Below are 16,029 nucleotides of genomic sequence, written 5' to 3'. Positions count from 1 at the left end.
TTTTGAGGGGACTTTGCTTCTAATTCTTTTTTGTCCTCGTAGAAAAGACAAGAACAAAATCCAATACCCACAGAGAATATGTCTTAGAATGAGCGATCAGCAGCTGAGGAAAGCTCCTACCTTTTAGTAGAGAAGTAACCCTCTGCACACCACCGTAGTAGCTAAATACTCTACAGTTATGCAAGGAGCGAGTCAGAATTGTCAAGCACTCCAAAACTTGTAATCTTTCAGTGCTTAATCCCAGGTTTTTTAGTTGCTCTGAATGATGGCTTGAAGGAGATTCAGGACTGCTGCCACCTAATAATGCAACAACAAGAATATATGTGATCTCAATTATAACAACAGCTGCCAATAGCAAAATCAATGTAACGACAAAACCAACAACAGTTAATTCCTCATTCATAAGTGAGCATTCTGGGCCAGAGATTGTTCATCCAGCAAATAAATTTTGATGCCCTTTTGTGCCGAATTACATTGCTCAACTGGCTTCTCAAAACATAATATTAAGCACTTAGAAAGCATCTTTTGAAAGCTATAATAGCGAAATCTTATTGGAACTGGTAAAGGCTACCATAATCAACTATGTTCCACTACGCAACTCGCCACAGCACAACAACTGCAAAATGGCCTCGAGTGCATTGACTCAACAAAATAAAGCACAGATGCTCAACAAATGGAGGAAACTTTGAGCAAGTGCTAGTTCACTCTAGCTTATCCTTGGACTACATCCTCCTAATCCGACTAGTTTAAACTATAAAGGCATGCGATTAAAACTAAGTAATTTTTTCCCTTCCACTAAGCAAAGCTCTACTCTTTGTTTTGCCATCAAAAGTTGTATAGTATTTTGTCAGACATCAAATTCTGTCTATTAAGGCCTGAAAGGCATAAAAAAAGGCGTAGCTTCTAGACAGCCAAGTTTTGTGGCATTTGCTGTTGGACACCACGAAAACGTGGTTTTGCTCTTAGACACTACAATATTGTGTCAATTTGCAGGTGGATTGGCATTAAAGTAATGCATCCAACTCAGTTAAGAGAGAAAAGGCTTGTGAAATGACTCCATTGCCCCTTGGATCCAAACCGTACTGTAACCAAGCCTCAGGTAGGAGATGCCCTGTTAGCATTTCAGAGGTGAATTATGATATATCAATTGGCAAGCGTAGGTTCAGGAAGGTGTTTCTAGCCTGGAGCTGATGGCAACAGTTCAGGAACAGGAGGTAATTTAGTCACACTAGTCTTCTCTCTACTCCATGAGCTGTATAAATTATTTTAATGCCTGCAGTGTCCACCAGCGAACTGGCACACAACTTTGCAGTATCCAGAAGCAAAACCACATTTTCTGGGTGTCCCGCAGCAAATTTCACAAAACTTTGATGTCCGGAAGCCAAATTTGCCCAGATAGAACATTCGACCCATGTTCAAGAAAATATCTGAAGCTGTTTCCATGGACATAGAATGTAAGGTGGGAACTTACCACAAGCAAAGCACAAACATCAAAATTATGGATTATAAATCACATGAAAGATAATAGCTTGTAATCATAGAGAAGCCACTTACTTTCAGTGATAGTTGACGTAATTAGAGAAATCTCCTGAATCAGAATAAGAATGACCTCAGAAGGATGCCCGCAAGAGCATCCCACAACTGTTCCATCAGATCCAAATTCTTGATCAACCAATTCCTCAGTAGGCTGTGGTCCCCAATCTCTAAATGTCTGTACAAATTGTAACACAAAAAATTGCAAGGATTTCTCCTTTTCGACCTGTAAAGTTATTACAATGAAATACAAGAAGTAATACAACATAACTATATAAAGCTATTGAACAAAGTTCAGGCCGAATTCCTAGAGGAGTAGTAAAATAAACAACTGGTTAGGTTATCATAAAGAACAAAGTGATACTACAACAACAACAACAACAACAAAGCCTTTCAGTCCCAAACAAGTTGGGGTAGGCTAGAGATGAAACCCATAAGATCTTGCAAGTGTAGTCATGGTTCTGGCACGTGGATAGCTAACAAAGTGATACTGTTATGGCTAAATATTAGCATAGATACAATGCTATTTACTATTTAGCAAACATCCTGGTTATCACACTAAAGGCTTTGACTTCTATATTTTTAAAAGACAAGAACTGTATAATGCATCAAAGTAGGTGTATACAGTAGTCACTATGTTAGGACTAGTTTCGGTCAGCTGAACCAGACTTGAAATTTGAGAGAAACATATCTTGCTTTTTTTAAAGATTAAACTTTGTTGTACACAAGCAAACTCTAATCAGTGTACAAAACGCTTACCAAGCATTAGCACAGCCGATTCTAATTATTAAACTTGCTTATTACTTCGAAACGTAGGTTTGTCTGTTCATACAATTTAAGATTTTACACGCTTGGAATCTCCTAAATTATGCTAGGATGGCACATACCTTAGTCATGTAAATTGTATGGCTAGTCCTCTATTCCTCTTAAATTACATCCAAGTATGGAAACATCTAGCAGATTTTTGAGACTGGAAATATGTGTCTAGATCCTAATCGTAAGCAGAATTGTTAAAAGGAAGCTAGAAAGCTTTCAAAGAAGTAGTACCTTATCCAGTGCATTCTCGTACTTCTTCCAAAGTGTATTTAGAACCCCCTCCTCCATGACATCACTAAAACCAGATAGAACGTAATGAGGAGAAACGTTCACGCACTCGCGCTAATGTAGCACAAAGGAAGTCAAGAGATTCGATGAATGATTTATTTATAGACCATTAAACTATCGTAGTACAGAAAATACCATTTACTCATTTAACAATAATATGAAATCCCAAATGTAACACTAGTGATTGGCTAACCAGCATAATTGGCAAATTGACAAGGATTTAGTGTGCTGTTCCATGTGATGTCATTCCATCTACCTATCCGACTCATCAGATAAGAAAGGAGTTGAAACCAAGCAGTGGACCACATTCATATCGTTTTTATGTTAGTTGGTAGGAAATACCCATTGGCCTGCTTACCTTGAAGATATCAAGACACAATTTAATTTAACAGTTTCGAATCATGAACTAACATACAGACTTGCTCCATGACGACCATGGTTGCACTCGTCAGCATAAATTGTTTGTATAACCATTCTGAACTAATGGGACAGGAGTTTGATTACCATGCAAAAAACATTTTAAACCCAGAATGCTACTTGACAGATAGGAGCTCGTAAGTAAAATAGATAGCTGGCCACTTGAAACAAAAAGGTCCGCTGTCCCACTACGCTATGAACCCAGGCTGGTAATAAGTTGCCTAACATACGACGCATCATTCTCCAACTGTGAATACACATTTCTCACTACGCAGTTGCAGTGACGAGAGAGAGAGAGAGAGAGAGAGAGAGAGAGAGAGAGAGAGAGAGAGAGAGAGAGAGAGAGATCGTCTCCACAAGCACGGCATGACATGCATTGGGGATTAGGGCACGGGCGTACGCGCTAACAGACCACACAATTCTCGCGCTACACAAACAAATCGCATTCAAACAAATTGCATTTCGAAATGCGAAGGCGAATAAATCGATGTGATCACTGATGCATGTATACCTGAAGACGACCCGGGGGGTGGGAGCGTCGTCGAGGTCGGCGGCGAGGAAGGACCGGCCGCCGCCGCTGGAGGAGGCGGGTGCGGACGCGGGATCGGAGGCCGCGGGGGGCGGCGACTTGCGGAGGAGATCGGCGACGCCCCGCACGATGTTCATCGCCTCCGATCCGAGCCTAGGATTGGAATCGAATGGAATCCAATCCAATCCAATCCACTCCAATCATCCGAAATGCGGCCTCGATTTTTGGGGACGAGAAACGCGATCGCGCGGGGGGATTCGACAGCAATGGGGAATTCTGTGTGCGCGATCGTACGCGTCGGAGCTCGCCTATGTTTAGCGCGCGAAACGTGGTGAGGGATCCGGAGTGGGAAGCGAGGGCCGAGGGGGTGCGATTTGGAGGAGAGGGGAGAAGTTTAGGGGGCGCTGTGCAAATATTTCCAAGTAATCCGGCCGTTAACAATTTTGAAACCGTCTGCTTCTCCTGCAAGCTGGTGCCGCCACGTGCTTACGCTATACGAGCTTGGAGGCGTATTTCTGCGCTACGTATTGTTCATTCTCAGCGCGCCTTCAGATTTTGGTACGCATTCCAGTGAGCATGCTAGCCTTTTCCTATTAAGAAGCTGTTTAGCATACTCCAGTTCCCCTTTATGTATAGCCATAGCCCATACTTATCAATATATATCATCAACCAATAATGTGAGGAAGCAAAAAGGCTACCCACACAAAGAATTCACGGAAAACATTTCAACTACAATTGCTAAATAACAAGCAGGTGACCCACACAAATAGCACAGCTAAACTCACTATAATATTTTTTTCATGGTTGAACTCACATGATTTTCCGTGGACTTATGTGGTACTATTTGCTGATCTTTCTTTTTTTCACTGATTAACGTGGTAGTTTCATGACTCAAATATTAAAATAATAGATACGAGTGGCACAACGCCACAAATGGAATGCTACAAGCATCTAAAAGTTTGTCAAAAGAATTGGAACTCTGGTCAGCAATATGAGCACCCAATGTATCCTCTTCCCTCATCTGATCCCAAGAAGTTCCAGTCACCCCTTCGTGACTGGAAACAGGATCAGTTCAGAATTTCAGATTCAGAGAGGCCTAGTGCGGCGCCCAGAAGCCCGGCCGCAGAGAAGAGCGTTCTTCGGGATCGGGTTCTCGTCCCGCCACGAGTTCGCCGGCGAGTAGACCCGGAGGTAGAACTGCTGGCCGAGGTACTGCCTGCCCCAGCTCTCCGACCTGACGTTCCACATCCCCACGTTGTCCAGTGGCATGTAGATGGCTGTCCATGACTGAGGGTACACCTGAAAAAATAGGCCATGCAAGAGAAATGAACCGATGATTCCGTTCAGCTATCAGAACAACTGCACACACACAAGAGTTACTCTTGTAGTGACATGGGGACAACGTTGTGATGGTACTTGAATATTCATGAATATTGGTAGATCAAGGTGATCTACAGCGCGTGACTGTGTTAACAATACCTGCAAGGTGTACCGAGCAATGGCATCTCTAAGGTTGTAACCCTGACGACTAGCCGGTGTCCATTGTCCTCCATCCATCCTGTTCATCCAGAATTTTTACTCAGTAGTGAGTATCAGTAATCAATCTGAATCAAGGTGGCCTAGAAAAGATTACACACCCGACGACCCAGAATGCGTAACCATCAATGTGCCATGACTGCACAAAGTTCTCCGCATTCTCAAATATGATCTCCACATATTCCCGCATGTTGGCTGCCATGACGGCTGTCTGGAGATAGGCACCGCCGCCAGTTGGGTTGTCGGGTATGCTCCCCAGTGTGAACACTCCTTGGATGTTGTAGAAATCTGCAACCTTGAGAGGAGTATCAGCTGGGATGAAGGAGATACTGTTGACTGCGTATCTCAGCTTGCCGTTGATGGTAGCCCGTGAGTTGGCGAGTCTGATGGTTCTTGTGGTGTTGACAAGACCGTAGTGGTAAGACCCTTGAGGATTTGGCCTCGGTCCACTCGCAGTTAGATTCCACCTGTTCAGAGAAACCAAATCAAAGAGTCAGGGAAAAGGAAACGTTTGTCTTTCAAAGTGATCTAGGTGGCTTCAGTTTTTCAGTGTTGTTGTTCGAGCATGCAAAGATCATAGGACTGTTGAAGAAATGAACAGAGAAAACCCCACGGCATTGTAGTTACTAGAATGTTCCAACAATATTTTAAGATGAAATGCCCATGCCATCCTTCAGTAGGGCTAGTCCCAGTCTTCTTGTCAAGTTACAATTGTGTAGGTCTCCTAAACCTTTTAGAATGCCAATTTTCTTGTCCATGATAACTAGGATCTAGTGTAGGAAGGTATATTTTTCATGACTTCTCAAAAATTCCAAAAACTTTCCCTTGAGTGTGCAATAACAAAAATTAAGAATGACCCATGCTACTCTAGTGAAACCATGATATACAAATATATCATGGACAATCTTACCGAATTGATCTAGCCTGGTTGAGGGAAAAGTTGATATCGGTTGTAGGCCCCGGGGGAGGTGATGCTGTCACGGCAACCCCATTCGAGTTGCTGTAGTGGAGGATGGCACTGGTGGTGAGCACAGGGTTGGTGAAACGTGTCGAGACAATTATGGAGTAGTCAGCGGGTGGCTGATCAGCTGTAACAAGGAACGAGTAGGACTGGCCTAGATGGATATCTATCGATGTGTATGTGTTCTGCATGCTGTGTGATCCCTCCACCTCAACCAGGAGCATGGAATGGCCTTGAATCCTTATGTTCACTGACGTTGCGATGCCCACATTCGACACCCGAAAACGGTATATTTTCCCTGGCGAGATCACATCAAGCAATTTAGTGCCACTATGTCCATACAAAGATGAACTACTTGTGAGAGTTCTGATTTACACAATGAGATTACCTTGGTCTACAGTGAATCTGTTGCCATTCCAGCCTTGACCATTAATAAGAAGACCATCTGGGAATGGCAGGTCATTGCCACTGTCCAAAATGCCTTTCAAGTCCTGTGCAAAATGACATTTTCAGTTTCAGTACTGCACCGAAGTGACCATTCAAATGCAATGCTAGATACATCAGAATATAAACATACAGTGTGATTGAGTTTGAACCAGTCACCGGCCAATATGGTAAAATCACCGGCAGGGGGGTCAAATGGAACCGGGATCCTCGGACGGCTAAGGACCCTGATGCCACCATACCCCCCGGCTGCCTTGTGGAATGCAAGGGAAGGGAAGTAGTAGTAGCTCCCAATTTGGTCCTTGAATTGCATGTTATACGTGAAATTGCCCCCCGGAGGGATTGGGCAGTTTGTGCCATACACACCGTCTTGCCATGAGCTCCTCCTCTGCTGAATTCCTTGCCTGTAATGTACGAACCATTAAAAAATTAGTATTTGTTTACATGGGCCAAATCTCCTTGTAATAGCATAACCATTAACTCAATCTTATAGTTAACTCAATCTTATAGTGAATTACTAAACCCTCATTCATGATTAACTCTTTAATCACATTAACATGGCTATGTATTTTCTAATCCAACCACATTGAAGGGCTTAGAGATATTTCTCCTGTTATCTAGGAGATGCAAATTTCATCTTGATTGTTTATACTCCACGACATGTTTCATGGCAAATTCAAAAACTACTTTTATGTCTCCTTTGTAAACAAGCACCAGGTGGATCTCCTCATAATAATAAAGAAACAATCTCAGGTCGGTGATGATGAGATGCACCAGCAGACAGCGGCACGCGTGATTGTGCGCGTGGATGGCAGAGCAGATCGAAACTCCACACACGCTGGTTTTCTTTCCCGCGCGAAACCCAGCGACGGATCACGGGTGGATGACCTAGCGGGACTTTTGAGGCTGAGCAGATCAATCCGAGGCGGATCCAGACCGTGCGCAACGTCGGATTGTGCGAAGGAAAAACGGACGGCAACAACTACTGCTGGATCTAGTGGAGAGCGTCGCGAATTCGACGAATCCCAGAGCGACAGCGACGAACCGGACGTCGGAAGAAACCGATCTATTTTTTCTCGTACTCTCATGTATCAATCCAGCTCTGATACTACTTTTAGGGATTTTGGATCTAAAAGACACAAGATTTAACGTGAAAAAACCCTCCAATGCGGAAGTAAAAAATCACGAGACAAATCTGTATTATGATAGTTCATGTTAAAAGTACAAAGGTTAGCTTATATTTATAGGCTTTGTTCGGAGCGTATCCAACTAGAAGTCTATCTATGATTTTGAGGCATAATATCTAATAAACAGATTTAAGGTCAGCCCCCCCTGCTCCCATCCGCCTCCTTCCCCTATCCCCCTCATCTCTTTTTCTTCAGGATTCTTCCCCACTCAGGTCACTCCATTGACCGATTTAAGGTAAGGCTCCCCCTATGCTCCCACCCACCTTCTTCCCTCATCCGCCCTCCCTCAGTTGCTCACTTCCCCAGAATCTCAGATCCAACCCCACCCCTCCCCCCTCGTGAGAGCAGCACCAAAAGGCCACCTCCATTCCCTGATGTTGTTTATTGCTTATTTATTTATCTTTCATTCTTCAATTTATTATATTTTTTGCTAACACTAACAACAAGTGGTCTTCTCATTTCAATATCTAATGTGATAGTTTTTACACATGTATCTCTACTCTTTGAGAAAAGTACTTATTTTTTCTTCCGTGGAAACACACCACTCTTTACTCCAGTAAAACAGCTGACATTTTTTGCGTAATACTTTGTCAGCCTACATCTAACATAGTCTCCTCTGTTTATTCTACCAGAATATACTTTAAGCTTACGCACATCAGCTACATCAACGACTCTACCAGAAACTGATCTGCACATTCAAATGACCAGAGACCTATTTTGTTTGTACATAATGATGACTACTATGATCGATGTTCAGACTTTTACCTCTACTTTAAACTCTATAATGTAATTTCAAAACACTAAATTCTTGCCATTATGTTCTATGCAGTGGCATCGGTTAGCTCTGTAATATAAACACACTATTTTTGCACATGGAAAATTAGATTGACTACTTCTTAACTCATCTACTTAATTTCAGATAATATTACCGTATATGTATTGCCTAGACATTATCTCCTTGCTCTGACCACACGCTAAAGCGTTTGCCCTTTTCATCATGGATCTGGAAGGAAAGCGAAAGCACAAGTAAAGGAACAGAGGGAAAATTTAAAAGAATAAAGATGTGGATGGATATTATAATAGTATCAGATTCCTCTACCTTCTAGGGTAAAAGAAGTGATAAAATTAAATTTATCCTGAAACAACTCACCCTGTGTGACATCGAATAGTAACAGCAAAACAAGCTCTGCAAGACACCTACGATACCAAGATGAAAGAGTACAAGGATTAGTTAATGTGGTCGATATATTGCATTGAGCCTCGAGGACGGAATATATAGAGTACAGATGGCTTGGATGTCAAGCAACCCTAGAAATAGGATGGAATCTAATCCTAACCTACCATAACAAACAAATCCTTTTGTATCATATACCATAAACTCTAACATCCTCCTGCAGTCGTAGCGGGAGCGTCGCAGACGATGAGACTAGAGAGGAAGACGAATGTCATTCCTCCGCATTCGAAACAGCGCGATGTAGATATTGTGATTGGAGAAACCGACGAGTTGCTCATGCAGATGGTAGCCCTTTGTGCTTGATGTCGAGGTAGCCGAGAGTGAGGCGAGTAGCCGTGGTCGAGGATGTCATGCGTGATATAGCCGTAGTCGAGGTTACCGTGGTCAAGGGAGCCGCACATGAAACCACAGGCCCAAGAGGTGCCATGGTGATGAGCGCAAGGAGGCCCAAGGGAAGAAGACGGTGACATGGATGAGGTAGCCGTTAAGGAAGAAGTTGATGCCGAAGTCGACGCAGTCGAGGTCGTCGAGGACGAGTCGTGCACCAGATTTGCCAAAGTCAGGAACGCGACAGGGATGAAGGCACACACCAGTGTTACAAGTACCAGGCGCGCGAAAATAGAGAGCCCAACCATACGCCAATGTCTAAGGGACCAGCAGAGAAGGCATCGACGGTCGCAGTGCACAGAGCGGCGAAGGTGCCTTGCTGCCCGCAGATGCCGATGAAGAGGTCGAGGAGGAGACTGTGACGTTGGCGATGAGGCTGTGCTGCACGAAGACGGTAGAGGTGGAACCAAGGGCCTGGAGCAGCGAAGTTGGTGTCCGAGAGAGCGTGGCGGCAGTGCTCAAAGAAGCCAACGAAGAACACCCGAACAGCATGACAAAGACCAAGGGCATCGACGACTGGGTGATGACGCGCTGACAGAGGCAATGTCGGTCGGCTGAAGCGTCATGGCGCGCAGGACGATGATGTAGGGCGACGGCGGGACCTCCATTCTGTCGGACCGTGCCAGGGAGGGCACTTCGACGGTGCGGAGGCACGGACCACGGGCGGCAGCACTGCGGCCGGAAGGTGGCACAGTTGTAGCCTCTGTTCTCGGGAGGGAGGTAGGCGCATACTCGAGAAGGACGGGAGCCACTACCGATCGACCGGGTGGAATCATACGCAATCGGCTGATCAGAACTAGGGTGCGCAAAGGTAGGCCGAGGCATAGGCATCCCGAGTGAAGGTGATGGCAACGAACCGGCGGCGACGATGTACTAGTCGATGGTGTGGTTGGTGGCGAGTAAACATGGTCAAGCGACGTGTAGCGCTGTGCGACAACGTGGTCGAGGGCGCGCAGTATGGTCGACGGTGATGGGGGTCGACGAGGCCGCGTGGTCGAAGCAGCGGGCACGTGGTCGATGACGTGCGAGAGACAAGGAGCGGTGTGGGTCGGACGGGTGGTCGAGGCGACGTGGGTCGAGCGACTGTGTGCAGACGTGTTGGATGAGGATGAACAGCCAAGCGACACGGTCAATGGACGGAAACGAGTGACGGGTTGTGGAGCCGGGGCAGACCGTGTGGGACGCGTGGAGGAGGCGGTGATGATCCAGCGCAGGCGATGCGAACCGAACGGGATCTGGTCAAGGATAGAGACAGGCGACGCGTCAGGGTTAGGAGACGTCGGTGCAAATCCAGGCGCGTGGTACCGAGACAAGTGGTTGTCATTTGCACTGGGGGGAGCCGTTGCCGTGGACGTACCGCACGCCGCACGGGAGGATCCGTACGGGAGGGGGGACGTGCGAGGGGACGACGCCAATCAAGTGGTTGTCGAGGATGGCGAGCACCGACCGGATGGATATGGGTGCCGGGACTGGCGTGGAGTTGACGAAGAGCAACCAACAGGTGGAGTCGTCGGAGTAGAGGCGCGCGAAGACGACGGGCTACGGGCGATGCAAACCGATCTTGGATCGGTAAAACCAAAGAGGAACACCGATCAACAATCGATGAGAGAGAAAACCCCGATCAACAGATCGGAAAAAGACTCTCTAGGACGACCGATCAACACGATCGGCAGCGCAAACCCTAGGTAAGGCCAGCGCTGCCCCTAGCGGAGATCATAGAAATCGATCTCCCCGGGAGCGCACGGGCGGAAGCTTGTGATAGCTATAGTTTGTAATCTAGGATTAGAACCTAAACTCGTGATACCATGAAAGAGTATGAGGATAGGTTAATGTGATCTATATATTGCATGGAACCTCAAGAGTGAAATACATAGAGTACATATGGCTTATATGCCAAGTAACCTTAGAGGTAGGATGAAATCTAATTCTAACCTACCATACAAACAGATCCTTATGTATCCTATATCATATACTCTAACACAAAATTCATAACTGAGCCCTCTCTATCGAAGGAAATTTTAGCTATCAATTACACTTCAAGGATCCAACATTCACATAGAGAAATAGGAAAGGAGAACAGCCGAGGTAGCCCACACGATTCCAAGATTGACACATGATCGTGCCAATGAATCCACAAATCTACAGCATCAACCAAGCCTAGAAAATGAGCCGACCGGCTCCATCCCGGGACTAATGAAAGCAACATTCAGAGTGAAACATGCCAAGCTTGAACAGGCAAGTTAGGGGAGACAGTAAAAAAACAGAGTGCTAGTAGAGAACTGCTCGTAAATTACCATGAGAGGAGGAAGGGGACAGGCAGGTTGTTGAAGACATTGACGATGATGTTGTCGTTGGTCACGGCGTCGATCTGCGGCCCCGGGAACTGCCCGTTGATCAGTATCCCCTGCATCACATTCAGACGGCCATCAACGAAATGCAGCTAAATCAGTCGCCTCTTCTTGCAGCAAAACCACACGCAGGCCGGAGCAAGAACAGAGCAAGGGTGGTAAAACAAGAACAAGGGCACAATGCGCATACCTCCTGCTTGACACCAAGAGGGTAGATGTCGCCGAAGGTGACGTTCCAGCTGTAGAACCTGTAGGGGTCGTCGCCTCGCACCAGGAGGAGGGAGGAGGGCAGTGAGGCGAGGAGGACGACGAGGAGGCAGAGGAGAGCGGACGGGGAGGGGGCCTCAATTCTCCCCATCTCACGCTACTAGATAGTACACTACAGTACCTCACTTCCACTGACCTCCACTGTTCTCACTCTCTTCAACTCACCTCATTAGCTAGACACGAGCGGCAGAGGTCAAACAAGTGGTAGGCAGGGAGGGAAAGAGGGGGAAAGAGGTTGATCTGGCCAGGGGAGGAGAGAATATTAATGAGGGCTGGGCGGATGCAGAGCGTAGGTGTGCGCGCGGGTGATGGATTCGAGAGTGTGCCATGGTGCAAGACTGCAAATGGTGCTCGTGATTTCGGGGGGCCGGGTGGTAGTGGTGGTGGTATGAGCTGTCATGGGACGTGGCCGCGTGGGGGGAGAGCCGGAGAGGGAAACAGCGGGCCGCTTCGGCCGCCCAGGGCTTTAAATGGTACGCGTACGCGGTCAAGTAGGGGAGAGCTGTCTCCACGTTTCAGCTTGCTACAACTACTATTACTACTCGATTTGCTACAACTACTATTACCCGTGCGTTAGAACGAAACATAAACATGGACCGTGGTAGCATCAATTATGCACTCAAAATATAAAAGTACGGTGGATCCTAACAGCGTTACTAAATAAATACATCAAAAACGATACTGTAAGTTAATTTTAAATGAGATAAAAAGAAGAAAAATATTATCTACTATTTTTTATTATTTATTTTTATTAGTAAGATAGATTTTATATCTATAACTGATAACGAGACAGAAAGCATAGATGATGAGGATAAATAGTAAAAATAAGTAAAATATTTAAATGTTAGTGGTTTTATTGGATAAAATGAGAGTACAAAAAGATGTGACACGAAAATCAACTTATATTTTATATAGTATTGATTTTTACCGTATCAATGGCCAAGTTCATAATGCAACAAAAAAATTAAGAAATCTACATGCACGGTAACCTAGCCAGAGCAAACACAATCCTACTCCACAACCTTTTTCCATTTATTTTGTTTGGCTTGAAGTTGAAACCAATGTAGCATTATATCATCACATGCTTAGTTCAACCTGAATTTTTTAAATAGTATATTTTAATAAAAAATTATAAAAATAGTATCAATTTTAGCGAAATTACAAGAATAAAAACATATCGACATTCTCTACGCCAACTTGAGGTTTCAGTAGAGTAGCGGGATCCTCTGTAGTTATAGCACGCCTACTAACACGTGTGACTGAGTCCGCATATTAGTCGGCATGCAGTACTATAGAAGATTTGTGTCCTTCAGCTTATGAAAAGAGGCTAGCATGCGTGCTAATTAATTTTGCGCATGCTAGATAGAGATGCGGGAAAGAAAAGAACATGCTAATTAATGCTCAGCATGCTAGAGAAATAAAACAGAGGTGAATGCGCATGTGGGAATAAAATGTTGGAGAGAAAATATGCATGCACATACAATATAAGTTATCAACATTAAAAGTAACTATAGTTCTTATCGGTTATGACCATCATATTAATATATCAGTATTCCATATATCGAATCTCTCGAATCGATATATGAAATGCCAACGGTTCTATTCTCATAATTTTATCAAATTCAGTGCTATTTTTACATTTTTTTTATTAAAATAATGCTGTTTAAAAAATCCTCATTCAGCCTAGAGCGTGGTGGCAATATCCACACGCGCGCCACATGCTCACGGAAGGCCCAAAAACGCGTCTCCGAGCAAAACGCTGCGCGCACCCCGCCGAAATGGGGTCCCAGGCTTGCCCGCGCAGCAGAGGCCATGAGGGTATACTCCAACGCAGCCAGCAGCAAAACCAAACGCCATAGCGAATCCAAAGACGCACAACCCCACGAGCAATGCTACAAGCTTCCAGCTCCTGTCCGGAGTCCGAACGTGCCTGCGTGCTTGTCCCAGCCCGGCCGGCGATTCGCGTCATGGTTGGTTGTCCGACGACGGACATTCGAGTCCCCCGTCCAACGACGGAGGTAGCGGCAGAGGCATCAGGCGCATATGCCCGCCCCTGCACCACTTGCCCCGGCGGGCCGGATGCCCCCACGTTCTCGTCTGTCTCCGCTCGTCATGTTACTGCTAGTTGCCGCCGAGTTTTTTTTTTATATATTTTTATTTTTTAACATTTACAAAAATATATTATAATTTTAAACTATTGCACATCTAAGCTATTTTCGCCCGTTGCAAGAGTGATAGTAAGGTGTCGTATATCGCACATTGTATGTACGACAACTTATGTAGTCCACGTGTAATAGGTTAGAAATTAAATGCTTTGATTGACATGGCGTCTACATCAATGTATCACCTAACCAATAGACCACATATTTATTGTCATCAGTGTACGAGTGACATCGCTAGCATTTATGAAAATGTGTCGTCCATTTAAAGGGTAATACTTTTCCTGTGGACCCAGCAGGACAGGTGACAGTAAATATGTCACCTGTTGGTTGAGCAATATGTTGGTATAGTCATCACATCGGACAGCGTATTTAATTTCTGACTGTTATGTTGTGGGTACCACAAGGTGTCGCATGTCCAATAGGTGACACTTTGTTGTCGCCCTTTTAACAAGCGACGGTAGCCTAGATGTGTAATATTTTAAAATATTATTTATTTTTTAGAATATTAAAAAATCAAAAATATATAAATATAAAATCACCAACTGTAACATCATAATTTTTAGCCAAAAATCGAATTTCAAAAAATATTTGCAAAAGAAATCAATTTCAAAACTAATTGCAAAATTGTTTCAAAAGAATTAGTCCAAACTTATTTTAAATATATTCCAAATCAAAAGTTAAGCATTTTTCCCTATCTGAGCTCAATTCAATCCAAAACCCTCGCGGTTCAGCCTATTCTTTTCTTCACTTCTTCCCGTTTTCCTTCTCCCCCGGTTTGCTCTCTCTTCCTTTCCTTTCTCCCCACGGCCCAATCCATCGATCGGCCTAGTCAGCATGTCCTATCTCATTCTTCCTCCTCTCGCCCGCGCTCGCACGCGCAGCATCCCGAGCTCGCCTGGTCACTGGACCTCGCCACCAAGCCACTACACTGCGCACCCGCCAGCTACCAACCATCCGCTTAACTCCGTCGCCCCGTACCTAAGCCAAAGTCACCGCTCACACCACCATTCGTCGCTCCCCTCTCACTGCCACTGCACACGGCCGGCTGAGCACGCGCGAATTAAGGCGTAGTGGCCTCAACTGTCGAGCCCAACCTTCCCGCGCCGCACGAAGTCCAAACCTCTACACTGCTGGCCCTCAGTCACCGTTGACAATGGTATATTGCTAAACTCAGCTTATGAGTAAAGTGTACCACTCTGTAAAGGTAAAACTATTCGAATAGCCGTATTCACGGTCATGGATGAGCTATGATTCGATCACAACAAGTAGCTTGGGTTGCATGTGTTTCCTTGGTGAGTGTGTGGGTATGGTGGGTCTGTTTTTGGAGAATATGTCTGGCTGTGTGCCGTGGGTTACCGTGGATGGAGTGTTCGATTATATTAAAACTTGGATCCTAGCTACTTTCCACCATGGTCGAACCCCCTTCATTTAAGAATATTGATATAACATTTTCATAAAACCGCTTTATGAAAAATACACTATTACATGTGTGAACTTGATATTTCTATAAAGATTAACCTTACAGCTTATTTCTTGCCGATATCATATGCATGTATTTATACATCTGTCGTAGGACAAAGGTTGGGGCTTATTGAGTACGTTTGTACTCACTCTTACTTGTGTTTTTAAAGGACGATCTGAACTTCACCGAAGCAGACGGTGAGACTGACAAGTAGGTCTCAGTCGTGTCCGCACCCGAGTTGCCTATGGAGTGGCGTATCTTTATGTTGTTCCTACTGTGTTCTCTAATAGCATGGATTCTGTTGTTTGCAGGAATCCTTAATATATTCTTAGGATGGTGGATCCTTCTCACCACTTTCCGTGTGTATGATTGTGATATCATCTATTGTAAAACTCTTATTTATTAACGATTGATCTAGTAACTAATATAATAATATTTTAAACAGCGGGGTAACTCGG

General features: G+C 44.9%; 2 protein-coding genes across 2 annotated transcripts in view; both read right to left on the bottom strand.

Moving 5' to 3' along the window:
* Positions 1 to 3,976, bottom strand: part of LOC133883728 (BEACH domain-containing protein B-like) — a 33,637-nt gene extending 29,661 nt beyond the window's left edge. The window contains exons 1-4 of the mRNA XM_062323145.1: positions 3,566 to 3,976; positions 2,581 to 2,644; positions 1,555 to 1,759; positions 121 to 297 (exon numbers count right to left, since the gene is read on the bottom strand). Of these exons, the coding sequence (XP_062179129.1) occupies positions 121 to 297; positions 1,555 to 1,759; positions 2,581 to 2,644; positions 3,566 to 3,720 (601 nt within the window). The 5' untranslated portion in view covers positions 3,721 to 3,976. The remainder of the gene's footprint in view (positions 1 to 120; positions 298 to 1,554; positions 1,760 to 2,580; positions 2,645 to 3,565) is intronic.
* Positions 3,977 to 4,276: 300 nt separating this feature from the next.
* Positions 4,277 to 12,361, bottom strand: LOC133883604 (L-ascorbate oxidase homolog). Its single transcript, XM_062322980.1, has 8 exons — positions 11,871 to 12,361; positions 11,627 to 11,736; positions 6,658 to 6,928; positions 6,469 to 6,571; positions 6,030 to 6,378; positions 5,221 to 5,586; positions 5,063 to 5,141; positions 4,277 to 4,882 (listed from the first exon to the last, which is right to left on the bottom strand). The coding sequence occupies exons 1-8, from the start codon at positions 12,036 to 12,038 to the stop codon at positions 4,670 to 4,672; spliced, it is 1,659 nt and encodes a 552-aa protein (XP_062178964.1). The 5' UTR covers positions 12,039 to 12,361; the 3' UTR covers positions 4,277 to 4,669.
* Positions 12,362 to 16,029: the final 3,668 nt, after the last annotated feature.

The sequence above is a fragment of the Phragmites australis genome, chromosome 10 (genome assembly GCF_958298935.1).
Source record: "Phragmites australis chromosome 10, lpPhrAust1.1, whole genome shotgun sequence".
Taxonomy (NCBI): Eukaryota; Viridiplantae; Streptophyta; class Magnoliopsida; order Poales; family Poaceae; genus Phragmites; species Phragmites australis.
Note: the sequence above shows the minus strand (reverse complement) of the source record. Positions and strands in the feature narration are given on the sequence as shown.

Coding starts and splice junctions, on each gene's coding strand:
- LOC133883604 (XM_062322980.1), bottom strand. CDS start 12,038: ATGGGGAGAATTGAGGCCCCCTCCCCGTCCGCTCTCCTCTGCCTCCTC. Junction 6,929..11,626: donor GTCCCCTTCCTCCTCTCATG/GTAATTTACGAG, acceptor CGTACATTACAG/GCAAGGAATTCAGCAGAGGA. Junction 4,883..5,062: donor TTGCTCGGTACACCTTGCAG/GTATTGTTAACA, acceptor CTATTTTTTCAG/GTGTACCCTCAGTCATGGAC.